The 27,420-nt window shown below is 45.1% G+C and overlaps 1 protein-coding gene across 1 annotated transcript; it reads right to left on the bottom strand.

Moving 5' to 3' along the window:
• Positions 1–394: 394 nt before the first annotated feature.
• LOC102568887 (interferon-induced GTP-binding protein Mx1-like) lies at positions 395–26,112 on the bottom strand. Its single transcript, XM_059720752.1, is given in 13 exon segments — positions 395–822; positions 3,476–3,709; positions 4,152–4,228; positions 6,562–6,720; positions 7,601–7,745; positions 9,416–9,538; positions 10,074–10,152; positions 14,378–14,576; positions 16,060–16,198; positions 16,724–16,878; positions 19,479–19,616; positions 20,445–20,637; positions 22,371–26,112. Coding segments are annotated over 13 exon segments (1,938 nt in total). The 5' UTR covers positions 22,437–26,112; the 3' UTR covers positions 395–591.
• Positions 26,113–27,420: the final 1,308 nt, after the last annotated feature.

Here is a 27,420-nt window from a genome sequence, read left to right as displayed (position 1 = left end):
GCCTGATCAGTTTCTAGCCACTCCCCGTCATTATGGAAATTTGACGTATCCCCCGTGTTGGCATTTCGGTTCGTGCGGAGTCATACATCAACGACTCATCTCGGTGCGGTTCGGAAGAGATCTCACTTGTGTTTGTTTGTGCACAACTGCAACTCAAGCAAGTTTCTTTCCTGCACTGTGACCATCGGCAGTGTAAGTAGAGCTTTCTTTGTAAAACCAATATGCTTCCGTGCCTAACTCTACTCCGTCGTGGAAAAAAACCCCACCTGACGGTCCAGGCTACTGGCCATAGCCTTAGACCACCCTCGGCTCCCACAAGTATGTCTTCAGAAATGTATTGTCTGCTTCCAAGATAAACCAAAGAGTAATGAGGCTGAAGTAATGACACACCATATAAAAGAAAACATACATACTTCAACTATTTATTAACATATTCAGGATAATTCACCAAACAGGAGTCTCCAATGAGTCTCTACAGCAAAAATACACACACCGTACAAAAAATAAAATCCTACATCTAACTGAACACCAACTCCAAAGATTCAGGCATAAAAACGAAAGAAAATGTGCCGTTGCTTAAGCATGGCTACTTTAAATCGAGAACTTTGCTAAATGTTGTTGAGCTTCTCTCAGACGTTTAATACTTTCCTTCAAATTGGTCCTGTCACTGGACATGTCTTTCCGCTCCTTAAGAAGTATGTTGAACTGGTCTTTATCTTGCAAAAGTTGCATCATAGCATTCTGTAACTTTTCACCATAGTCTTTGAGGACATAGGAACGAATAATTAAAGGTATTTGAGTGGAGAGTCGATTACCTGCCCCCTAAGAGAAGAGAATTCATAGGTTTAAAATCAAGGGGGAAGGATGTGCAAGGAAATACACAAAATGGGATTGATTCTGCAATTCACAAACATCATATTTAGAGTTTTCCTTAGCTGAGGCTGGGAAACAGTATATAACAGTATATTTCACTAAAATAAGACATTTCCTTCCATTTAACCTGCTACCAGATTGAAATTCAGGTCTGTCTATGCTACACACAGAGAAACTACTGCTGTTCAGTTTACAGCTTCTAGAACAAGCTGTTAGGGGCCCTGGCAGGCAGCCCAGCTTAGGCTGACTTCCTGGTTGGCTGCACTTGCCTGGGGTGTCTCCTGGCAGCCCTGTCCCAGCTGGTGGTCCTGGCTGGCCACTGCTTGGAGCTCTTGGTTGGCCCCTGGGGAGAGGCCTCCCCCATTTGGTTCCACCTGTGGCCATAGATTGCTGGCTGGCCAACAGTTTTGGGGGTCTGCTCTGGTAAGCCTCTCTGACCCAGTGCTCTTTGATTTCCTGACCCTGCTCAGCTCTGGTCCTGGCCTCTGGCTTCTTGGATTTTCTCTTGAATCTAGTAACTTGGTCTCTGGCTCCTGAACCCTGACTTGGCCTGTACTTTGGACTCTGTCTCTAGATTTGGTACCTGTCACAGCGCACCTCGCTGCCCCGCTCCTAGAGAGGGGAAGACTGCCAGAGGAAAAGCTCTGGCAGTGCATAGGGAGCCCTAGCGGTGATTAGGGAGTACAGCTGTGGGTTGCCGGGGCAACTAATCAGAGTCAGCTGCCTGTAGGGGGCAGGGCCTGGCTCCTATAAAGCCAAGAGTCAAGGCCAGGCTGGCAGTTCCCTGCCAGCAGCTGGAGAGGCAGGAGCTCCTTCAGTTGAGTTATGGGTAGAAGCCTGATCGCAAGTATAGCTCATGATAGCTCTGGAGGCTTGAGCCATGATGCTAAGTTGTAGTCAGGCGGCTTATAGTTATGTTATAGCTTAGAGGCTTGTGTTTTGCATTTGCATTGTTGCTATTACACCGGTGGTTTGGGTGAGGCTATAAGGGGTTGGAGGAGGCCTCATCAGGGACTCACAAGGGGGTGCGTAGACCCCGGCGCCAGTAAGGGCGTAACTTACGGGGTGCGTAGACCCCAGCGCCAGAGAGGGGCATTTTGAGAAGCCCCAGCGTGGGCACAACGAGCCCCAGGAGGGGGCACTACTAGGAAGCCTGAGCGTGGGCGTGGCGAGCCCCAGGAAGGGGGAGCGCACTCTAGAGAAGCCCAGTGTGGGCACAACAAGTCCCAGAGAGAGGGGAGATTTTATTAGGGAGCCCAGCGTGGGCACAGTGAGCCCCGAAGAGGGGGCGGCACTATCAAGAAGCTCAAGGCGGGCACAATGAGCCCGAGAGGGGCAATATGTGAGGAGCCCGAGAGGGGCATGATGAGCCCAGTAACCGGCTAGCGCTGCAGAAAACCCAAGAGAAGGGCAGGGTGCTGTGGTGGCCCCAGGAAAAGGGGTTAGCAGCACAGCGTCCTGGAAAAGGGGAAGCAGCGTGGTGGGCCTGAAAGACCAGAGGCTCGATATAGAGTCCCAAAGCGAGCAAGCGTCCCTAAGTGGGACGACACTTTTAGGGGAGGCCCCAGAGAAGAGGGGCAGCACTAGAAAAGGCCCCAGAGAAGGGGGCAGCATTTTGGGAAGCCCAAGGTGGGCACGGCGAGCCCCGAAGAGGGGAGTGCCTTATGAGAGAAGGCCCCAGAGAAGGGGGGGCAGTGTACGTATAGTGAGACACACCAACGTCTATCACATCTGCGAAGCTTGGGGCGTGGTATTAGGGGTGGTAGGAGCCACGTGTAGCCCATAAGGCTAGGGTGCCTGGGGAGCACCCATCATACCGGGAGACCCCCAGGGGGTCCGGGAACATACGGGGACAGAGGTCCCAGCTATCCGTGCCCAGGGAGTCGTAAGGCAGCCTCCCAACATATACTAAACAGCAAAGACGTGGCGGGCGAGAATCGAGGGTGCCCTTGGGCCGAATTGGCGCGGAGAGAGGGCCTTAAGGAGATCACGGCCCTCCTACAGGACCCTGCCGTGACAGTACCCCTTAGATCTGGTAACATGGTCCCGCTTCCTACCTCCTGATTTGGCCTCTGTTTTGGATTCTGCCTCTGTCTCTGTCCCTCTTCTGGTAACCTAACTACTAAGCCAGACAGCCTATGACACAATAGCTACCTAAGCTTACACAGTCTAGCCCTGGCCACATAAAACCCAGAAGAGTAAAATTAGCTTTTATTGACCTTTGTGCTGTCACATATATTCTGCTAACATACCCCAAGCTGGTTCATTTAAATCTGTCTCCAGTATCTCTACCCTAGAATGACTGTAGCATATGATTTCTCAATATAGTATTACTCTTAGCAGTAAGACTACCATGATGCCTAGCTGCAAGTGATTACACTATGTTTCACTGCAGGTTTGGAACCACAGTGAGAACAAGCACCAAAAAGCAATAAGAAGGAATGTTTTTAATGTTCGTTGTGGGCATAAGTCTTCTGTGCATACTACCAATTCAATATTTGCCAGAAGACTTCCTTCCCTTTATTTGGACTCCCTACTTTTTCCATGAGTATATCTTTTTTACAAAGCAAGATTGATTGGAAAAGAAAAGAGAGAGACTTACCTTGAAGTATGCAGTCAAGTGATAAGTCATTTCGTTAATGGAATACTGTTTTGGGGAATCCAGAGTGTAAGACGAATGGAAACGCTGAGTAGATTGAGGAAGCCTCCTAGCTTCCTCTAAAGCTCCACTGTAAAGTCTGTCCTGGCAGTAGACAATTCTTTCCATTTTGAACTGGGTTTGAATCATATTTTCAGCTGCTTCTTCTTGTGTTTGTTTTAGGTCTTCAATGCTACTCTGTCATTAAAAAGGGAAGATATTTTTTAGCATCTGAGACCTATCACCTCTCAGCAACCTATAAAAGGAAGTACAACCCAACCATCTGTATCTACTGCCTCAACAACAACAAAGGGGAGCACTGAAATCAGTCGCCACAGAAGTGGTCTGATAAAGGGAAAGTGATGATTGTCCACTTCCTTCAAGATTGGAATCGGACTCTAATTCCATAGCCTATGGCACTTTGTTCAGTATCTTTACTTTTATTTGTTCACTGTATAAAACTCCATTATATGCTATTCACTCTCTTATAATAAGAATATTCTTCTCAATATAATAACATTGAGAAGAATCCATTAGCAATTAAAACAGCTACATGGTAGATTGGCCAGAAATAAGCCTGGATTTAAACATAAACCATTAATTATGACTTGGGTCAGAGACACATTATGTAGCTCCTTACCTTTGCTGCTCTGTGAAGAGCAAGGAAATTATCAAAGTGTTTCACAGCAATTTCAGTAAAAGCATCTCGTACAAGGTCTAAGAAGAAAAGAAAAAAAAAAAGAAAAGATGAGGGGGGCTGGACCTGATGATCTCATGAGGTCCCTTCCAGCCCTAAACTTCTCTGAATCTGTGATCAGAAGGAAATCATAAGTTAATGGCATGAGCATAAGAAAGAACCATGCAAAACCTTGGCAGATTGCATTCAGATTCAGTTTAAAGCAGGTTTTAATTTGAAAGCTTCTTGATCAGTGCACTTATTTTCTGTCTAGTATGAACATTTGGTAATATTATGTTGTGGTCTTACAAATTGCAAATATTTTCAATCCCTTCTACTCTAACAATGCATGTGATCACATAAACACCTGTAAAAGTCCAACCCATTTGTTGGTTGTGAATCTCAGCCTTGAAAATCTATAACACTTCCACTAAACATATACCGAGCCCTTACATATTTCAGGAACTTGATTCCCACTAAAAGGACTGGGGAATTGTGTATTTAATCAGCTGAATGCAAGCTCAGGCACCTCTGTCTTTCCTGAGCCCTTCATAGGGTGCAGGATAGCTTTTTCATTTTGGTGCTTTGTGTCTGTGGTGTGCTCAAGTAGATGTTTTGTTGATACAAACAGCTCTGTAAATGCAGAAGACCGTACCTGAAGGCCCAGGAAGTTGATACTAGTCCTGTATTCCTAGATATATAAACTAGGGAATATCAAATTGCCTTTGTATCTAGCCCTGGTACAACCATTGCTGGAATGTTTTACAGGTCTGCCATATCAGTAATGTAACTGAGGGTCAGATAACCAGGGTAGCATCTCTGGGAACCACGTTTGTGTTGGGGGAGGGAGCAGAAAGCTAGCTACCAGTGGCTGACTGCACCACTGTTCGTAGGCAGTGTGGCAGTTGGTGTTGCCCTAAGTGCTGTGGCTACCCCAGGAACGGAGCTACCTTGCTATGCCTCTGTGGCATACATTGTCCCAGAAGGATGTTGTTAAAAAGGAAAGGGTTCAGAGAAGAGTCACAAGACTGATTAAAAAAAGACTTTAGTAACAGACTCATGGGCCATGTGCAGACGAGCGCAGCTGTGTAGTATGTGGTGCTGTAGATATGTCTGTGGCACGACGTAGTGCACATTCAGCTGTTCTCCATGTTGCAAGGGAGCAGAGGTTTTTAAAAACCTGCAGGAAAAAAAAGTGGAGCAGTGCACATGTGGGCAGCGTGCGCTACTCAAAACCAGAACCTGGCCAGCCAGAGCCACACTCCAGCTGCTGGTCAGGTTCTGCAAGGCAGGATTGTTGCTGCTGTAGCCCCAGGAGGCCTCCAGGACCCCAAGTAAGGCTGTTGGAGCCAGCCCAGTGCTGACCCCAACCTCTCCTCCTCCACCTGGAGTAACTTACCATGCACCAGAGGGCACGTGGCACAGGCATTCCTCAGGGACAACTAGCAGTGGCACAAGGCATGCCGCTGCTAGCTGTCCCCAGGGAACCAAACATCCACGTGCATGTGGACATGGCCAAGGAGCTCAATCTGTTTATCTCAGGAAAGAAGTTAAGGGGTGATTTGTTTGCAGACTTAATTTCTCCCTGGGGAGCAGGTGTTTGACATTCACTATTTGATCTTTGATATGCAATCTAGCAGAGAAAGTTCTAACCTAATATAATGGCTGAAAGGTGAAGCTAGACACATTCAATCTTAAAATCAGGTGCAAAGTTCAAAGAGTGAGGGCTTTTAACCTTTAGAACAAGGGTTGTCAACCGGGGGGTACTTGGGAAGGCCCCAGGGGGTATGTGGTGGTGGTGCGGAGACACTGGGGTACGTGGGACAGTGGCGCACTTTCCAAGTACCCCCGCTTTTCCTTCTGAATGAAGTGCAGTTGTGTGTTCTCCATTATGACTGCATGTTTTTATAATATATATAGGTTTTAGTGGAAATAGAAATTAATTCAGGGAAGTGTTGTAATCTGCAGTACACAGGAGGTCACAATGGCTCTTTCAGGGCTCAATCTATGAAAAATATACCAGCTTCAAGGTGTTGATGTAATGTGGAAATTAATATGAAGGATAATTTTAGCAGAAATTCTTTCATCTCTTACCTACATTTAAAGAAACAGATATTCTTTGTTTCATTGAATAATCTTGATATTTCATAGAATATACACATTTATAGATTTCATCCAAAACAATGGCTACATTGGTATGTAATGTTTTAGTATTAAAACAGATAGCAGCACTCAATGAATTACTTTTATCATTATTTTGATTCATGCCACTTAAAATCTTGTCCTAAGTATTAGTGCTAAGTAAATTTAAAAGTCGTAATCAGTACCACAACTATAGTCAAAGTTCATAAGAAATTCAAAGAATGAAACTCACCAGTTGTGTTCTTCAGCACTGTAGTAGCTGGAATTATTAGCAACCCAATTTGCTCCTTTACAATGGTCTCAAATGTTCTGTAATTGATAAATCCTGGGAGCTCTCTTCCCCGATACTGATTTTCAAATTTCAAAATTTCTTCTTTCATGAGGTCTTTCACTACAGCATTAAAACAGAAGCACTGTTATCTCAGATGATTCCAGAATTTTTATTTTTACACTACAAAAATGTGGTAAATCTAGGATTTATACTGTTACTTAGTGGCCTTATATTTACTCTTTGGAATGAAGAAGAGCTACAGCAGCACTTGGGTTACAATGGTAGTAGATGCACAGTTTTGACCTGTAGGATTGCTTGCTACAGATATGCTCTGTGAGTGGTTGAGAAAATTCTTTCTAGATTTGTATATTATCTAGGAGGCAGAGGTAGAGTCAGTGCATTAAAGAACTCTGAATTGTCTGGGTTGTATATAATAGGATGAGATATCAAATGGACATAAGGAAGCTGGGCACTTAATTCCCTGAGATGCTTCTGAATGCAGAACCTAAAATCAAGTTCAACAGTAACACTGCTTTTCATGGAATAAGAACTACATTTATCTTTAGACTGATTAATAACCCATGTAATTTTATGGCAGATTTTTTACTTGCATCTATTATTTTTGTCAGTCAACCCACTGACAAGTTTAGAAACAATCAGCAGAAAACCGTCCTTGGAGTTAAACTTTCGTTACTTCAGGGTTCACTTTCATTAGTATTAGCTTTCAGGGTTGATACTATTTCAATTAGAACTGTACTGGGATTAGAGGTCATTTAAAAACAGCAATTGGCTCACACCACACTCTGGACTTGAACATTCCTAAAATTTAAACAAGCTTGGTTCCAAATATGAAATTATCACTGTGAACTCCTCTCTCTCATTACTGGAAAAAATCCTGGACAAAGATAAATTATTTCCTATAAACTGACCTGTGTACACATTGAGCCTGTTGACTTGGCTAGGAATTTGTGAAGGCGCAGTGCCAAAGTTTAGTACTTACTATTCAGTGCATTGTTATTAATATCTGTTTCCCATTCATTAAAGAGTTTTCAAATTTTTGTGAAGAGTTTAGGACTCTCTTTGTTAGTGCAAACCTCTTCTCCCTGCACTGCATTCATGATGTCCTGATTGAAGAGCTTGATTTTCTGTAAAGAGATGGGAAACTGCCATTTAAAAATAACTACAAGACTTAATGCAGACCTTGAGTAATTAGTGATTATGGTACATGTGCAAAACTTTACAGTCGGGAGGGGAAATAAAGGGTGAAAAGTTGCATGCTATTCCCTGGCAAAACTGTCATTCATGTACTGCAAGTTGCTTGTACATGGAAATATGGAAATGACATTCTGAGATGCAGCCAAAGGTCATAGGATGTGTATTTCAGCCCTGGTACTCAAGCTGTGAACTCTGAACAGCTGATGATCTGCACCTTTTTTGTCAGTGATACGTGAAGGACTGATGGGGCAGTATTTTAGCCATTGAACAAGCTTATGAGACCAAAGACTCATTAGGCTTGGTTATATTCCCAGATTTGTCAGTTCCCTGTGGGGGTAGCACCAGGCAAGTTATTTCATCTTTCTGAGAGGCACTAATTTTTGTGTCTTAATGATGAATTATGGTGGTCTTTTATTGGATCAATTATCCCAGCCATGCAGTTGGTTCAATAAAAGATATAACCCACAAAAATCCTTGCGTCTTGCATATTTCCTGGACCATCACAATTACATCACTTCAACACTATCACTCATCTCCCTGTACCAGTTTTCCTTGTACTCTTTGTCTGTCCTGTCTAGGCTGCACAGGGAACAAAAATCTCTCTCTTCATATGTACACTACCTAGTGTAAAAGGGTTCTGATCTGTGCTTGAGCTTTTAAATGCAATTGTAATACAGATAACAAATGGTAATTCTTAATGTTATTTTACCATGCAAGCAATTGCTGTAATGAGATGCTGGGTTGTTACAAAAATGGGGTCAATGATTCACAAGACAGTGGATGTATTAAATAAAGGCCCCATAAGTAAAATTTTGGAGAACTTAGTGCAGTGGGGCATCACCTTTTTGGTAGTCATGCCACAAATTGGTTCCACGTGCTCCATATGCCACACAGATCCCTTTCTTCTGCCCAATCTGCTGCTCTGCTTCCTTCTCTATCTGCCATTGTGCTGCCTATTCTCTCTCTAATCTGTTTCATACCACCCAAAAAGGCTATCCAGTGCTACATGTTGGTCAGCCCTGTTTTAGTGTGTAACCCCAATCCTAACGGTCTCATTGTCTAAGGAGTGGCTTCGTATATTAATTCTAGGACTACCTGGTTTGGTTAAAGTACAGTTGGCAAACAATGTTACTTCTAAAAATTACTGCTATTCAGGGCAAAATATTGTTGTTGGATATAGCTTTGTAGAGCTGGATCTTAATTGGGTAAACCTTCTATTTAGCTTTGATGCCCACAGTATTTTTTCTTAATGCAGTATACTCTATAATCCAGGACATGCTTCAGGACACTGATAGCTTGGATGCTCCCCTTCAATTATGATAGCTGATAATTGCACGACAGAAAAAAAAAAAAGTGTCTTTTTTTTTTTTTTAAATCTGGTTCATTTTGCATCCTGGGTTGCTAAAGATGAGAATTAACAGTAATGTTGCATGGTTTAATTTTCTAAAATTAACAAAAACACATGTGGATATGCGTATAGTTATTTGGTGGTTTCATGACCACACAGTCTACAAAGAGTTGAACGTCTAATATACTCTTGATTCCAAAGGCTAATTTGCCTTTTATTCAAATGTATTACTAAATCCACATTTATACTTACCTCTATTAGAACGAGCATCTTCCCTTCAGCTGTCTCTGGTATGCCTAGGCCACACTTTTGTAACTTTTTGCTTGCAACCTGGAGTTTGTGCTGTATTTGCTTTTCCAAATTTGGCAGGGATTTCTGAAGGTCAGGAAAAATAAAAAGGAAAGAATTGAAGAAAAAAAAAAAAAAAGAAACAAAAACAGCTCATTGACTAGTTAACAACGTACATTGTCATTGTATATTAACAAAGTGAGGCCAAGTTTTCTTTTGCTTTTTTTTAAACTTTAACCCACGGTAAGAGTCCATGGAACCTTTAGTTAAGTATCAATCTTTTTTTTTTTTTTTAATCTACCTAGGTAATGGCACAGAGGTACATTCAGACAGTCACTAATAACCCACTGTTAAATAATTAAATAAAAAAATTTCCTTTTTGTTTGACCATATGTAACAAATGCATGTAAATTGCTTTATGCCTAATCACTAGTTACAAAATACGTATTTGTGGGAGAAAAAGTTCCCGTTATGTTCAATTTTCTAGAAGCTAGTTAAGGTTTCAGAAAGGTCTGTCCAGCAAAATAAATACCCTGGCAAAGGAGCTAAAAAAAAATTCTCTCATTTTGTGCCTTATCAAATACCTTTCCAAAGAACCAGTAGTTCTAATTTGATAGCTTACATTAATGTGATCTATCAGTTCCTGTGTAAGTCTTTCTGCCACAAGAGGGATAGTAGCCTTTTTTTCTTCCAGAAGAATGCTGAAAGAGATTAAAGAATACAATAAAATAATAAAACACAATAAAATAATAAATTTTAATAATATATAATAAAATAATATACAATAAAATAATACCTTTTTATACTTGCAGTATACATAAGAGCTTATTTTATCCCAAAGGATTTCATATGAATTAATAAACTACTGTGATGAACCCACTGAAGACCTGGTTAACACCATCTGACAACTCCAGGGAAGAAATTCTACCTGATCTGCACATCAAAGAGCTACTCAGCACAGCTCTCATAGTTTCATAGTAGGGAGGGTCGGAAGAGACCTGAGCAGATCATCAAGTCCGACCCCCTGCCCTGGCAGGAAAGAATGCTGGGGTCCAATGACTCCGGCAAGGTGTCTATCTAGACTCCTTTTGAAGACCCCCAGGGTAGGAGCAAGCACCACTTCCCTTGGAAGTTGGTTCCAGATCCTAGCAGCCCTGACTGTGAAGTAGTGCCTTCTAATGTATAGTCTGAATCTACTCTTCATCAACTTATGGCTGTTATTCCTTGTTACGCCCAGTAGTGCTCGGGGGAACAGGAACTCCCCCATTGCCTGTTGGTCTTCCTTGGCAAGTTTATAGACAGCCACCAGATCCCCTCCCAGCCTTTTCTTGTGCAGGCTGAACAGGTTCAGGTCTTGTAGCCTCTCCTCATAGGGTCTGCCTTACTGCCCCCTGATCATGTGAGTGGCCCTCCTCTGGACCCTCTTGATGTTGTCCACATCCCTCCTGAAGTGCAGTGCCCAGAACTGGACGCAGTACTCCTACTGACCAATGTCGTATAGAGGGGGAGGATCACCTCCTTGGACCTGCTTGTGATCCATCTGTGAATGCATGACGGGGTGAGGTTAACCTTCCTGACTGCATCCCCACATTGGTGGCCCATGCTTATCTTGCAGTCTATAATGACTCCAAGATCCTTTTCTGCCTCTGTGCTGACAAGAATGGAGTTCCCCAGCCTGTAGGTATGCTGCTGGTTCTTTCTCTCTAGGTGCAGTACCCTGCACTTGTCAGAATTGAATCCCATCTTATTCTCATCTGCCCGCCCCTGTAACCTATCCAGATCCAATTGCAGCCTGTCCCTCCCTTCTAGTGTGCCCACTTCTCCCCACATCTTAGTGTCATCTGCGAATTTGAATAAGGTGCTGTTCACCCCCTCGTCTAAGTCACTGAACTTGACAAAATGCTTCAAGAGGATCTTTTGTTTAAGACCATTTTCTTTTTCGTACAAAATAATTTACTCTTTAACTGCCTTTTGAATTCTAAATAATTTTAATTTTTCACTTTTTTGCTTGTTATATTGAGAATGCCATATAATACCCATTGCGCTTCTATTATGCAACTACTTTCATATTTTTATACACTTCTATATACTTCAGAAATCTACCCTAAGGAACGAAGAAGGGCCTTATAGTTAAGGCACTGAACAGCAGCACTGAAGATCTGCATTCCCTTTTCTGCTTTCCTACATAATTCCTGTACTCATGGACCCAGACGGACAGCCTTCCATCTTCAGCTCCCTCTGTGCAAAAATGAAGTTTATTTCCTACCTATGGGGACTTTTTGCCATCTTGTACCATCTATACTTTTCCCAGAGCCTGAAGAAGGGACTTTGAACCTGAAAGCATGCAGAGAAGGACAATTTTCTTGTGATTTCCCAGTTGGTCTAATAAAAGGTATCTTTTTGGAATCAAGAGTTCTAGTTTTTTTGTATGTCTGCAATATTCACGATTTTATAGATTTGTCAGATATTCCCCCTTAGTCATTTCTTCTCCAGGCTGGAGAGACCTAACCACTGTGGAATGTTCTCTAAAAAGAATCATTTCAAACAGCATGCAGTATTCAGTAGGTAGGTGTATCAGGAATGACACAATGACATTTTCTATTTTGTTTTCAGTTTCTTTTCTAATGATTCCTAACCTTGTGTTTTGCCTTTTGACTGCCACTGTGCATTGAACTGATTCTTTTTAGAGAAGAGGTACAGACATGGGCAATGAAGAAGATGCAGGGTACAGAATGGCTTCCATATGTGGAGAGACTGGACAGACTGGGACTCTTCAGCTTGGAAAAAGAGATGACTAAGACAGGAATATGAGAGAAATCTTTGAAATAATAAAAGATGTGGAAATAATAAACAGGGAACTGTCATTTACAAGAACTACAGAGTGCCTCATGACATTATCAGGAAGTGCATTTAAACCAAACAAAAGGAAATACCTCTTTAGCATAATTAACATGTGGAGGCCAAAAGTATAGACAGATATTCAAAGGACAGGTCCACTGGGGCTATTAAATACAACAATTAGGGATACAAACTACTTACAGTGAATGGGAGAGTATGACAGGTATGACTCATTCTACCCTGTTTCTTATATTTTTCTTTTAAAGCAGGGTATCAAAGACCCAGCCTACGGGTCAGATCCAACTTGTGAAGCCATAACAATATCCCTACAGGGCTTCCCATGAGATCTGTGGCAAAAAATGCTGTTGTTGCTCATCCTGCCACCAAATTTTCTGTCTCATGAAGAACCTTGCAGGCTGGATCTGGAGCACAAAGCCATGTCATCTGGCCAATGGGAGTGGCTGTGGAGCTGGAATGAGTTTTGGTTGGATGAGTTTGGCATGAATGATCTAAAGTAGCTAGTATTTACCCCTCTCAGAGAAGATACTGGGCTAGTTAGATCTTGGGCAATATTTGCACTTATGTATGAAGTGGGTGCAAGTGAGCAGGTTTTGTTTCTTGGCAGTACTTCTAGACTCATCACAGAGGTGGTATAGAATTGCAGAATCATAGAAAATTAGGGCTGGACGAGACTGCAGGAGGTCACACCTAGTTCAACCCCCTGCTCAAAGCAGGACCATCACTAACTAGATCATCCCAGCCAAGGCTTTGTCTACCCAGGTCTTAAAAACTTCTAAAGACGGAGATTCCACCACTTCTCTGGGCAACCTGCTTTTCTAACCTCCTAGTGAGAGAGCTTTTCCTAATAGTTAACCTAAATTTCCCTTGCTGCAACTCGAGACCCCTGTTCCTTGTTTTGTCATCTGCCACCAGTGAGCAGAGTCCAGCTCCATCCTCTTCTGAGCCCCTTCAAGTAGGTGAAGGCTGCTATTAAATCCCCCCTTCAGTCTTCTCTTCTCTAAACTAAATAAGCCTAGTTTCCTCAGCCTCTTCTCATAAAGATAGGCTTACTCAGTTGTGGATCTCCTTTCTGCAGGAGCTGAGAGTGATTATATTGCTGTTTAGAGTACCAAAGTGAAAAATCCTGCTCCCCAAACTTATGCCTGTCTGCTCCATCTGCTCTGCTGATTGGCAGAAGGTCAAAGAAGGGGAGAAGATAGACTTAGGGTGAGGGAATTCCTGCTGCCTCTCATACAATCCTGGGACTTTCTGGAATTGTACAAGGAGTGGCAGGAACTGGCAACACTGCTTGAACAGTCCCAAAAGTGTCCTGGGACTGTTCAAGTGAGGACCCCAGTAGGGTTCTTCAGCAGCTCATAGATTCATACATTGTAAGGGGCTGGAAGGGACCTTGTAGATCATCGGGTCCAGTCCCCCTGCACCAGGCAGGAAAAGACAACTGGGGTCAAGTGACCCCAGCGAGGTGACTGTCCAGTCTCCTTTCCTCTTGCCACTGAGCTGCCTACCTCTCCCTCCCATTTTGAGGGGTAGGGAGAGTGGGGGATTGTAGGATACTGAGGGTCCTAGAGACTTTATATCACCAAGTGTAAGCATACAGATAGTACACGTGGTCCTAAAAACGTCTCTCTTGAGAGAGGTTGCTGGTTGAAATAAATGGCTAACCATTTGTAGTGGAATTACTTTGCTTTTTCTGCCATAAATTGCTTGAACACCCATAAACTCACTTTTTGTGCCAGGAAAGGGGCATATTTCCTGACACAAATGTGGTATCTGTCCTTGGTCTGAGTCATAGTCCCTCTTCTTCTTCTACCTTTCCACAAGAAGCAGTATTTTACTGCTAGTGAAATACCAACCAGTTTCATCCAGTGACGCAAACAAGATCTACCTGTTTTAGCTGGAGAATAAGCAGACAGATAACCTTCTTGTTTGTACCCAATCCCTATGTAATCTAGGCTTTACTACTGAAAAAAATTGTGCTGATCACGTTTACTTTACCTTTTTCCCCCCTACCAATTAATAGGGAAAACTCTGTAAGCTAATCAGCGTGAATCAATTTTAAAAACCAACCTAAAATGTTCGTGCTCCTCAAAGAATTCTCTCTCTCTTGTAATTGCAGAAGCCAGGGTCAACTTGTCATTGATGTTTTGTTGTCCACGACACTTTACAATCATATAACCCTTCCTTAGAGGAACACTTAAATTTCGGACTATGTCAACAACAGTTCTTTCTGTTCCTTTGTCCACCAAATCTGGTTTGGTCAGAATTCCTGAAAAGCAACACGAGAATTATTATTTGCAGAGGGCTGACACACCTTTTTGAAGGAAGCGCTACCTTTGGTTTCATAATTAAGGATCAGGTGATTGTCACGAACCCATCCCAAAAGTAGGAATACTTTGAAGTTTTCATGGAATCTCATGTGTAGATGTTTTCCTGAATTAGTTTTATTAATAGAGTGTTAGGTCTCTGCTCGTAGCTAATTTTCAACTGTGTTTAGTCTTATTTTTTACGTTTGTATGAACCCTGATATTTGATATAATTGCATTTTTATATTTAGCCAGTCAGGTAATTACTGATTAGGCATCAAAGACTACAGCCACTCACACTGGAGACATACAATGTCTGGTCAGTGGAGAAAGAGTACTCACTGAGAATTCACATTTGGGATGGTTGTGCATGTGGACGGGACAAGCCAGAGGGGCTGGATGCAGATGTGACACAAAGCCTAATCCAAACAGCAGTGGATTGCACATCAAAGGGTGGTTCCAGAGAGGATGGAGCTAGACTGTTCTCAGTGGGGGCAGATAACAGAACAAGGAGCAACGGTCTCAAGTTGCAGCAAGGGAAGTTGAAGTTAGATATAAGGAGAAACTTTCTCACTAGGAGGGTAGTAAAACACTGGAGCAGGTTACCCAGAGAAGTGGTAGACTCTCCATCTTTGGTTTTTAAGGCCTGGCTAGACAAAGCCTTAGCTGGGATGATCTATTTGGGGATGGTCCTGCTTTGAGCAAAGTGTTGGACTAGATGACCTCCTGAGATCCCAACCCTAATTTTCTATGATTCACAAATCAGAAAGTTTTAGAATAGACATTTTCAGGAACACAGAAGAGGCATAACTCCCAACATTTTAGTAAACATATAATTAGAAATGCCAGAGAGCAGGGGGGGCGGTGCGCTAAGTCCCTGAGGATTTTACCTGGCTCCAGAAACTCAAAGTCCCCAGCTGTTGCTGTCACAGTGCTGACTCCCCATACCCTCCCCGCTGCTGCCATGGTGCAGGCTTCTCACATACCCCTTGCTGCTGCTACCATGTGCACTCACCAGGGGCCACAGTTCTGGTGCCACCTCTAAATCAGCACCTGGCGCTAGCGCACCACTGGTTCTCATCTAGTTATACTACTTCATTTCACACAAGAAAGGATTAAAAATGCTGTGGGGGTTTTTTTTTTGGTAGTCCCTTAAGGATTTGTGCTTAGAGCATCTGACATTTTTATCTGAAACAAAAAATAAATGAGAAGATTTTGTATGAATTTCAAATATGTCCACAGCCAAAGCACAGGACCGTATCCTCTGCTACTTTTCCACTGTAGGTTCTAATATACATTTTTTCTCTTTTAGCAACATAGGTGTGGAGTACAAAAGAAAATGATTGATCTCCCCAGGGTTTATTACCAACCATTTTTTTAATATGGATTTTTTTCATAACCCAACCCCACTCCATTTTCTTTGTAAATGGGCATATTTTTACTTACCTAGAGTTCTCTCCCCATTAGGGTCCACCTCATTAGCCATTTTTAGGGCCTCTGTAGTTGCAATATCTACATTACTGGGTACCACCACCAAATTTATGGTTTCTTGTTTGGTAATATATGTTTTAATAAGTTTTATGATCTGTAATGGAATGAAATTAAGTCACAAAAGTTGATTACATGGCAAGGAATGAGGTGCAGAATTCCTGTTATGTATGGTATATCTGAGATTTGTGGCCACACAATTGTAATCGGGTATGGAAACTTATGGTAGTGGTAATGTTTGTTTTGATGGTATTTTTTATTGGACCAACTATATACTTGAGAGAGACATTATACAAGATTTCATGTGCCCTTTTTTCCTAATTCTGTACTCCGTCACAATTCTTGGGGAGAACACAGGGATTTCCAAGCATACTTATAGCTATGCACGCAAGGCTTTTTCCCCTCAACTTGCTTCATATACAACATACAATCATCTTCCCTATTACTAGCACTTCCTCCACTATAATCATGTTGTTTTCTTTATAGCTTAACTAGTTTTGGGAGAGTTAATATGTTTCAGTCATGTGCCTTTGGCAAAACTTCATACTTAGGGATCAAGACATGTTCAACTGTACTGCTATAATTTATCAGCTTCCCAGCCTGGAACTGCTGCGTGCTTTACCTGGTTTCCAATGTCCTGGGGCTGATTCCCCACAGCAACTCTTGCAATCCCTGGGAGGTCAATTAGGGTCAGATCTGGAACATATGGAGAGCTGATTTCTAGGGAGATTAGTTCTTGGCTAATGCCCACTCCTTTGCCAGCCATTAAATCCTGGGCTACAAGGTATAAGACACAAAATCAAAGATTTAGGAGATCATTAGTATTTACTCAGACTGGCTAACTTGCTTTGAAATAAAAAGGACATAGTACTAGAATTTGTTTCTCTTGACAATGGGCTCAAGAAGTCCCTTCCTCCATTAAATGGTACTTTCCTTTCAACTAATCAGGCTGAAATTACACATTACACTTAGGCCATACTAAATCTGTGGAATATTAAGCGGTGTAAAGTTAGAACATCACATGTTTAGGTTAAAATGGTTAAAACCATTTCTTGCCTGCACAGCTCTGACTTGCCACTAAAAGGCAGGTAAGCAGGGGTGTGGCTAGGAGCCAGGATACCTTGGTATGATCCCTACTCTGGGTGTGGGAGAAGGGTATCTAGGGATGCTGGAGGACTGTAAATTGCTCATTGTATCTCCATGGTTATAGTTAAAGTTACAGGGAAAAAAAACAAATATGAGGACCAGAGAGCAGTATGGTACTAACTACCTGCTTGCCATCCACAGTCAAGAACTTCTACCTAAATGTAAAGTGCCCAGCACACCCATGATGCCACAGAAATTAGTAGGTGATGATCAGGGATCCAGGTTTTCCGTTTCCCACAGAAAAATGGGAAAAAAAATGCGATATCCCCTTTTGACTGAGAAAAATACATATTTTTTCATTTTAACAGAGAAACATGAGGATATTCCACTTTTGCAAAGTGTTCCAGCCTTCAAGGGGCTGTCTTGTGGGCACTCACACATGCACATGGCCACCAGGCAGCCTGGAGAGCAGCTCCCACAGGTAAGTCTGGCGGGAGGGAAGGGGGGATTGAGGACTTCTTAGGGAGGGAGGAAATGAGGGAGGGAAGGAGTTGGACAAAATTAGGCAGGGCTGGGGCTGCTGCTGCCGCCCAGCCAGGTGGGGTGTAGGTCTTGGTGCCTGGGGCCTGAATGCACAGTCACAGGGTGGGGAGCAGGATGGAGTTGTGCCCTCCAGATTTGTGCACAGGGCAGGGGCAGCTGTGGACTGCTTCCTGCAGGCTCAGGCCTCCTGCCTTGCTGCCCTCTCCCTGGGGCCTCTACAGTGCAGCAGGTGGGACCTGCCGGGGCAGCGCAGAGGAAGGCCAGGCAGGGTTGAGTGAGAGAGCTCTAGTGGCAATGTATAGGAGGTGCATGTGCATCTCTTGACCGCCAGCATGCCCAGGTAGGTGAGAGCATTGGTGCCCCCCTGAGAGCGCTAGCCAGGGAGTGGAGGCGCCGGGAAAAGTGGTCCCCCCATGGCTGATCGCACTCACCTGGAAGCATCAGCGGCATGCCTGGAAGTGCCAATGGTGCACTGCTGCCACTTCCGGGTCGGTGGGATTGGCCATGGGGGGATGCCCCCCAGGTCGCTGACTGTCTGCTGGAAAGGAATGAGGGGAACTGGCAGGGCCAGGGGGTTGTGGCTTGGAAGTAAGGGGCCTGGCCCTGCATCCTGGTGAGGGAAGAGAGTAGAAGAGGCTCTGATTTTCCATGATAAAGAACCCAAAATCAAATACTAGAATTTATAGGTACTTAGGATTTATTTTATTATAGTGATTGAGGCATAGGTAGGCTTCCAAATTGGTTAAAATTGTAAATATATCAATAAAACGTTGTGTTCAATTGATACCTGTATACAGTGGCATTTCATTTTAATCAAAGAGTTTTGTTTTTTTTAATTAGAGAATTTGTGATTTTTAAACAGAGAAAACCCAAGATCCTTGGTGATGATGTCCTCTTATCTAGGCACAAATTTCCAAAATGTCAGAGTAAATGCCCATTTTGCTGATGCCACTGAAAACATAGGCCTCCCTTCTGCAATAAACTCCTGGGCTTTAAGGCAGGCACAGCCATCAACTCTGACTCATCTGAAGCACCTCTCAGTGACACGTTGTAGACTCAGGACCATGGAAAGTTACCAGATTAAAAGTATGCCACAGAATTGCAGAAGATAGACCTGGAAGGAACTTCAAGAAATAGTCTAGTTCAGTGGTGCTCACAGTTTTGGCCCCATGGACCAAATGACTGGTGTGAGGGCAGTCCGTGGGCCAGAAATTGGGCCCCAGGGCCCCACACCACTGCCACCTGGCTGGAGCCCAGGGAGGAATAGAGTGGGTCCCTGAGGTCTGATCTTGGCGTGCAGTGACCAATCAGAGGCAATGCAAGGCCCTAGAGCCCAATCATTGTTGGGCAGAGGTGGCACAGGGCTCCATGCCACCCCACCTGAATCAGACTCCAGGCTAGAATCAGACTCCAGGGTCTCCATGCAGCCCCCACACACCAGGACTGGGCCTTTCACTCCCAATCTAGTGCACAAGACCATGACTCATATAGCTCTCCATAGGATCCATGGGGACCCCTGCAGGCCAGATTACACTGGGCCTGTGGCTGGATTTGGCCAGCAGGCTGGGAGGCTGAGCACCCCTGGTTAGTTTCTCCTGCTGCCCCAGACAGGATCAAGTACCCAGCTGACGTCCTGCCCTTTGGGCGGGGGGCTGGACTCGATGATCTTCCGAGGTCCCTTCCAGCCCTAATGTCTATGAAATCTATGAAAGTATACCAGTGCCACTTGTATCTCAGGGTATATTTACCATTTCTTATTTCTTTCTCCACTTCTGAGGGATAATATAGTTCTTGCTCTACCTCCTTGTACTTTATTTTCCCTTTCCAGTCTTCTGGAACATGGCTTTTCTTCAGTTTGAGCTCTAAAGGACATCTGGTAACAATTCCTGCAATATTACAGAAACACAATTCCGTATTGTAAAAGCCTAAGTCTGTCTGTCTGACTGTAACGCTTTATTTGCGCTCTGATTGGCTGACAAACAGCCAATCAGAGTGCAAAGAAGTGTTCTGACAGAAGGCAGCCTGCTGCCATGACAGTGGGGACACAGGGGACAGAGCTGGGGCGGGGTGGGGAAGGTGAGGCCAGAGCAGCTGGCCTTGACCCTCCTGCCCTGATCCCTGGAGACAGTAGACAGACTGGGGGGAGGGGATGGGGGGCAGGGCACGGGGCTCCATCCCTGTCTGCTGTCCTCCCCCCCCAACCATCATTCTTGATGGGCAATTGGCCAGTGCATATATAAAGACTGAAAGGCAATATTCCCTTCCCCTTGGGAAGCTATTTAACTACAATTGCAAATGTGATCTCATATTCAAAAGACACCACTGCTACTTTTCAGTTACACAGTATTGGGGCTCATAGTTAACGTTCTTTGCAGTATGAGTCCTTAGAGCCAACTCTAAGGAGTTTTAGATGAGCTTTCACCCCAAGAAATCTCAGAGTTCATTTCAAAGATGTGTAAGACCATTGCTGTTATTCCTGTTTTGCTCAAACAGGTCAATTAGGATCAGGAGAATGATGTGAACTGTCAACAATCATGTGAAAAGTCCTTTGCAGAGCCTTTGCATCTCTTCTGCCGCCCAGCCCATGCTCAACCTACCAGGTCACAGAGGCTTCCTGTCTCTTTCAAAAAAGTCCTTCAGTTTCCTTTTAAGACACTATACCCCGGCAAATGCTGGATGCTTCAGAAATGAAAAACCACAAGGTAAATTCTTACCGCTGCCTCTAGGAAGAGCAACACCAGACAGTGCTTCTAGGACTGAGCTTTTTCCAGAGCTCTGATCTCCTATCACGGCAATTGCTGGCAAAGCAAGGTCCTTTTCTACTCCAAGGGCTCTCAAAGAGTCGATGAGATCAATGCAAGGACGGACCTTTTCCTCATATTCGCTGCCCAAGAAAGTTTCTGCTTTCTGATAAAAATAAAAAAAAGAGGATGAGAAACTACTTCTTAAGTGAAAGCAGGGCCTTGTCTTCTGAGTTCAAGCATGTAAATAGTCTCAGTGAAATTAGGCAAAGCATTATACCAGCAGTTTCTTTGCATCAACCCATAGTAAATAGCTCTCTAGTGAGAAGAGAATCAACTATTTTGGCAGTCACTTCACATTTACCCCAGAGTCAGGAAACTGTATTCCATATGCTCAGTGAAGAAAGAAATATGCATAGCTCACTAGGTTAAATGTCTCATGTCATTGCCACCTGCTAAGATTTGTAGAGGTGCTGCAGTGGGACTTCTTCCCCCCACCCCCTTGCCCTCAGCCCCTAGTAGCATAAGAGAGGGAACCTGGTAGGGCCTTTTGCACAAGGGTCCTTTTTCATTAGAATGTACTGTTATGTTCCCATTAATTTAGTCTAAAACATCCTCATCTATTGACATTAAAAGCATGCTGGAAAGCTCAGATTCTTAGGAACAGTGGACAAGCACATCTCTGAGCACAGTAACTTGCAGAGGTAAATAAACCTGAGTTCTTAAACTGTTAGGCAGTCATTAGCAGCACCCACAATTAATCTATTAGCCAGCTGCTCAAGTGGAGTGAGCTGGAATCATAGTCTAGTTTAGGGGCGGGCAATTATTTCGGGTGGAGGGCCACTTACACAGTTTTGGCAAGCTGTTGAGGGCCGCATGTAGCCCCACACACTGACAGGTGCCCCGCCCCTGGTCACCATCTTGGGACCAATGTCCCAATGTTTTGGAACCAATGTCCCAGGGCCAGCACTGGTGTGGCCCAGAGCAGAGCGCAGGCTGGCAGGTGTCTGTGGGGTTGGGCTGTACTAATAGGGAGAGCGGGGAGCTGTCCTGGCTTCATAGAGCCCCTGCCACCCTGGACCTTGGACCCCTACTGCCCTGCTCTGGGCCCTGCTGGTGCTAGCCCTGGGACACTGGTGTAGGCCCTGCTCCTGCACCTGCTCACACCCAGTGCCTCCCCAGCCCTGTGGTACAGGCCGGGGGGGCAGCACACAGCCCTGACCCCTTGTTCACTGGCAGGGAAGGAGCTGGTGCTGAGCACGGGGAAAAGCGGCCCCTCGCCTGCCCCGTGGCTGGCACTCTCTGCTCCAGCCGCTCGCAGCCCATGCGTGGCTGCCTGTGCCTGCTCAGGACAACCCCACATAGGCTGCGAGTGGCTGCAGCAGGGAGCTCTGGCCATAGGGCGGGCAAGGGGCCGCTTTTCCCAGCACTCAGTACCAGCTCCTTCCCTGCCCACCCATCCGCTGCCCTTCTTACCTGGGCTTCCTGCGCCAGTGCAGCCACATGGTCCATGGTCCTGGTGGGGCTTCCAGCTGTGGCGAGTGGGGCCAGGTGGGCCCTGTTGTTGCAGGAGCCTGCCGAGGGTTCCCCTGGGTCCTACTGCCCCTGGTTCCTGTCATTTTTGACAGGAACCAAGGACAGATAAATTTTAATTTTCAAAATTTTTTTAGGGGCCCCATGGGCCAGATAGAATGGCCTTGAAGGCTGTATTTTGCCCACCCCTGGTCTAATTCCTCCTCTATTTTTCCATATCACAAAAATCACCTTTGCAAATGGCACTACCTGGAACCTTTGTTAGCATTCTTAGGAGAGGCATATACAGTATTTTGAAGTTTTTATGGTATGATTTGCATAATTCTGATATTTATTTGTCACTATATAGTAATTACAAAGCTATACCTTTGGTTGTTGGTTTATCACCATTAGAATGGAAGTTCTTCTTTTCTTCTCTGTCCTACCTGTCATGCTGTTGTGGATCTTAGGCTTGTTTTCCCATCATGAAAAATACAAAAGAATAGGCCATATGGTGGCATTTCTTTAATCAAAAAGAGCGCTTCTGATTTGGTTCACACATTCTGCCAGGGTATTACTAGGAAAGATCCCCAGTCAGTATTTATTACTGTGCCTTCATTGACGCCAAAACACTAATTTATATCAGCTGAAGATCTCATCTGGTATCTCCAACCTTACTGGACTAAAGAACAGAAGCAGCATAAATGTGTGTTCAGTTGGTTTCACCTAAACAGTTGTTTTTGTAAGCCAACTTGTGTATTTTTGTTACATAAACACGTTTTAAATCTACCTTCATGCCCTCTAAGAAGTGAAAGCCATTAGGCATTCCAGTTTCTACAGGTAATGAATGGTAAACAAGAGAATGATGTGGTGTAACAGTGGCCCCTAACCCTTGCCGCTTTAAGAGAGGAAGACAGCTGAGTGAAAACCAACAGTGAGAACTGGGCAGCTGAAAGGGAGAAAGGAGTAGTAGCTCCAAAGCTGCAGGCCACTTACCTGAAGCAAGCTGGTAAATGAGATAGATAGGCTACAAGGGCTGAGCTCCAGACAGTGGGTTAAATAGTGGCTGCAGCAGATCTGAGCAGACTGCTAATAACTGAGCCAATAAGAAACCCCTGTTCCTGAGTGTAGATCCAGGTATTGAAGGGGCTGCAAGACAGTGTGGAGGGCAGCTTGAAGAAAGGCTGGCTTGACTGCAAGGCAGTGCAGAGGTACTTGACTAGGAGAGTCTACTGGTAGGGAGGAGGGCTGTGGAGAGGCAAGCCTGTAGATTGCTCAGTAGGAACCCCTGCACCTGGCTCCTAGAAGCAGGGATCTGGTGATCGGATGGGGGTAGAGTTAATAGGTATAAAGGTTTGGCTCCAGGGCTACAGAGGCACTCTGGTCCTGGGGAGAAGAGTTCCCTGGAGAGCAGCGTGAACAAAAGGATCCAGAGGGATAAGTTACCCTAGGGAGCTGTCCATCGTGTTTTGCCCTACATCTTCAGAGTAGTATTTAGAGGAAACTAGAAAAATGATTTATTTCAGTGAGGCAATTCTTATAATAATATAACTTGTTCTCACTCCTACTAAAGAATCCTCTGCAGTGAATCACATACAACTGCAAACTGGCTACATTTTGGCTTTTGCATATTCCCTCATAGGGGAATTACTAACACTCACCTGTAACAGAACCCCCAGGTTTTTTTTGTATTTATTTTAAAATGCATTCCCTCCCCTTCCCCAACCATTTCTGACTTTTTCTCTCCCTCTCTATTCCCTATAGATAAGTATAAGTGAGCTCAAACTTAGGATAAGCTTTAAACATTTCTATTTTGGTAGCAAGTTTTTGGTTTTGGATATCCACTGTTTTATATTGTATAATTATTAAGTTTGTATTGATTTTTACTGTTTTATATTGTATTATCATCATTTTCATATTGATTTGTATTGTTTCATATGGATATTGTATGGTTTAGGCCTGTGTTTGTAAGTGAACCAAAGTCATGTCAAGTTTCTATTTTTTTTTTTTTTCTTTTTTTATGTCAAGCCTCCATCTTCTGTCCTCTGCCTGGGCATCTCATGTTGCAACTGTATGAGTCACCTACCCCTCCCATGTAAATTGGTTCCCCGATGAATGAGTGTGATTGGAAATGATTGAAATACAATGGTAGCAGGCCTCTACTGAATGGCCTGTAATGACTGGACCATCACCTCGCATTGATTCGCCCAGGAACCACGGACCACCCAGGAACAGAGGCAAGACTGGCATTTGAAAGACAAAGGACCCTCCCTGCAAAACCAGCAACTCTCACCATTACAGACACGCAAAACTGCACATCCCTGCATGGAGCACACATGCTCAGTACATCAAGGGCTAACCCTTGCCTGGGCATGCCTCCTGTCACTAGGGTCACACAAGGTTTGCCCCTATAAAAAGGAGCAGTGAAGACAGACCCAGTGGGAATGCCACTTACATCTGGAACAGCACCATGCTCACACCACCTATCCACCCAGAGGCCCTGCCCGTGACTCCCCTCTGGGCAACACCTACAGGACAAGGATCCCTTCCAGCCTGGATAGGTAGATACTACCTGTACACCTCCTACAATTTGGACTCTCTCTCTCTCCTCCTGGACTTCAGTGGACTTTAGCCCCTGCACCAAGCCTCTTTAACCCCTGCTGCCATTGTGTGTGTTGGTGCAAGGGAACCAATTTGGCATTGTGTCACCATCTCCCCTGTTCAATAAAACCACTGTCACTTGCAACCCCAAGTTGAGTCATGTTTTCCTGAATCCCAGTCCCTTCGTTATCTTAAATTCCAGTCTGTCTCTGTCAGTTTCAGCCCCCCACCCCTCTGCCCCTGCTGCCTTTCAGTCTCTCCTGCTGCTTTTTTTGTGATTTTTCTCCTGTCCATTTCTCTGTTTTCGGGCTCCCCCCCCTGCAGCTTCCCAGCTCCTGTAGTTTTCTCCAGCTCCCAGCACCTACTGCCCCAGTCTTCAACTTCTCTAGCTGCCTCGGAGCTATCCTCTGGCTCCCCCACACCCAGAGCCCCTTTTTAACACCCACACTTTCCCTTAATCCCACTTTCCCTCTCCAGCACCTACCTTTTCAGCTCCCCCTGTAGCTCTGGCTCCAGTCCCAGACTCTGTGTGGCATGCTTCCCTGTTCTGCAGGCTTTGGGTGTTGTCTTTTAATCAATTAAGATCAATTAACCTAAAGTTACCCCCAGCCTCAGTTCTTCAGCTCAGGCCCCTGTAGTCTACTGGTTCTAATCCTGGTCCTGGTAACTTTAACTCCCTACACTTCTTTCTTACCTTAACCTTTCCCCAGGTATCCCAAGTACACCAAGCACATGCATACATACACGTCACAACACCCAACTTAGGAACTCACCTGTGTGTAGGTGGGTGGTATGTGTGTGAATTAGTGAATACACATACATACATATACATATCATTGTGTGTGCGGTATATGAATTAGTAATCCACGTATGTGTACTGGATGTGCAGGTGTTGGTAACTGGTAACTAATTCTGTCTCAATTTGGTGTATGTAGCATGTATGGACTTAAACTGGTGACAGGTGTGCATGAACTTATACTGGTTATTTTGAACGCGTGTGTATGGGTGTTGTGTGTGTATATATAATGGCATTGTGTGCATGATATACGAATTAGTGATCTGTGTCTAACTTTTGGGGTATACAGTGTATGTGCTTGAATTGGTAATAAATATGCATGTGCCTAGGCTGGTTTGGATGTGTGTGTGTCTGAGCTGGTAGAGTGTGTGTGTATTTACCTAATTGATTTGTGCATGTTTTATATATGTGCAATTGTGTCACCCTCCTGTCTAACAGTGCAATATTGAGATCCTGAGAGTTGGTCTGACCCACCAGGGCAAGACAACAACCTTTAATGTGAGGCAAGGACTTTTGTGGGTGAGAAAGGATACTTTATATCTGAAAGCTTGACTTTATCTAGGGTAACCATAATCATTTGAGGGAAATCTGGGATGGGGGTACCAGAGGGCAGGGCTAGGCATGACAGCATGGTGTATGTGCATGCACCATCCCCAACCCACTACAGCTCCCAAAAGCAGGACCAGGACAGGACACACATGCACGTGTGCACACACACATATATCTCCAACCCAGAAGCTCCCAGGAGTGAGACCAGGCAGGACACCCCCTCTCCCCCCCAACCCCTGACTCCACAGTTCCCAGGAATGGACCAGGCAACCAGTTTGCGGTTCCTCCACCCCATGCTTTACTGTGCAAGTAACTCTGCTTGCAGCCTAGCAGAGTCTGGTCCAGGGAACTGCCCACTGGCTGGGCTCCCTGGAGAAAATTGAAGTATAAGTCCCACATTGGTGGGAACACACCCGCATGTTCCTGGCTCTTGCTTTAGGGTATATTTACCATTTAGGGCTGGGATGCTGGGGCAGCTTCCCAAATCTAGGAAATATGGTTACCCTAACTCAGGGGCAAGCAATTAGTTCGGCCCGAGGGCCACTTAGTGAGTTTTGGCAAGCTAATGAGGGACGCATGGGTAGCCCCACCACTTGACAGCTGCCCCACCCCCTTGTCACCATCTTGGGACCAGAAAGTGGAGGGGTGTGTGTGCGTATGGTGGGCATGTGTGTGGGGGGTGGTGGTGCAGACTGTGAGGTATGTGGGGGCAATGAGTGTGTGTGGTAGAATGTGGGGGGGTTGTGTATACATGGGAGGTTGTGGGGGCAGGGTGTGAAGGAGGTTGGGGCAAATGTGGGGAGATCCCCACACCCCCCATGGTGCAGCAGCTGGCAGGGCACTCAGTGCAGCAGGGAGGGAAGCCCCAGGTGCTGGAGCCAGGTGCCTTCCCTGCTTGGGCTGTGCAGCACCAGAGAGAAGCCCTGTGGGCTGGAGCCCATTGCTGTGCTGGGCAGGTGTGTGCGCTGCACATGAATGATGGGGAACGCCAGTGATACAGACAGTCTGGGGGAGACTGCACCCCTTGCCCCAACATGCCGCACTGGCTAGAGCCATGCCCCATTGGCAGCTGTGCCCTGAGTGCCCCGCCTGCTGCTGCTGCCATCACCTATTGGGGCTGCATGCCATGGCAGAGCGTGGGGGGGGGGGGGGGTCTCAACACCTTCTCCACCTCCCTCACACCCACATGCTGCCCACCCCAGCTCCGCACTGCTGCCGCCCCGCCAAGCACTGGCTCCACACTACTGCCAGCCCCAATCCCATGCTCCGGGGGCCCTTCCAGCTGCAGTCCCACCTCCGCTGCTTACCTACCTGCTGCCCGGAGCCAGAAGGAGACTGGGGAAGAGGAGCAAGTACCCAGGGGCTGCAGCAGCAGCCCCACGCAGAAGCTGCACACTGGTCAGGCTGGGCCCCTATGCTCACGAGAATGGGAATGAGAGAGTAGGGTATGTTTGGGGCTGCGTGTACACGTGGGAACCTCGATCCCTCTCT

This window comes from Alligator mississippiensis, chromosome 1, assembly GCF_030867095.1.
Source record: "Alligator mississippiensis isolate rAllMis1 chromosome 1, rAllMis1, whole genome shotgun sequence".
Lineage (NCBI taxonomy): Eukaryota > Metazoa > Chordata > Crocodylia > Alligatoridae > Alligator > Alligator mississippiensis.
Note: the sequence above shows the minus strand (reverse complement) of the source record. Positions and strands in the feature narration are given on the sequence as shown.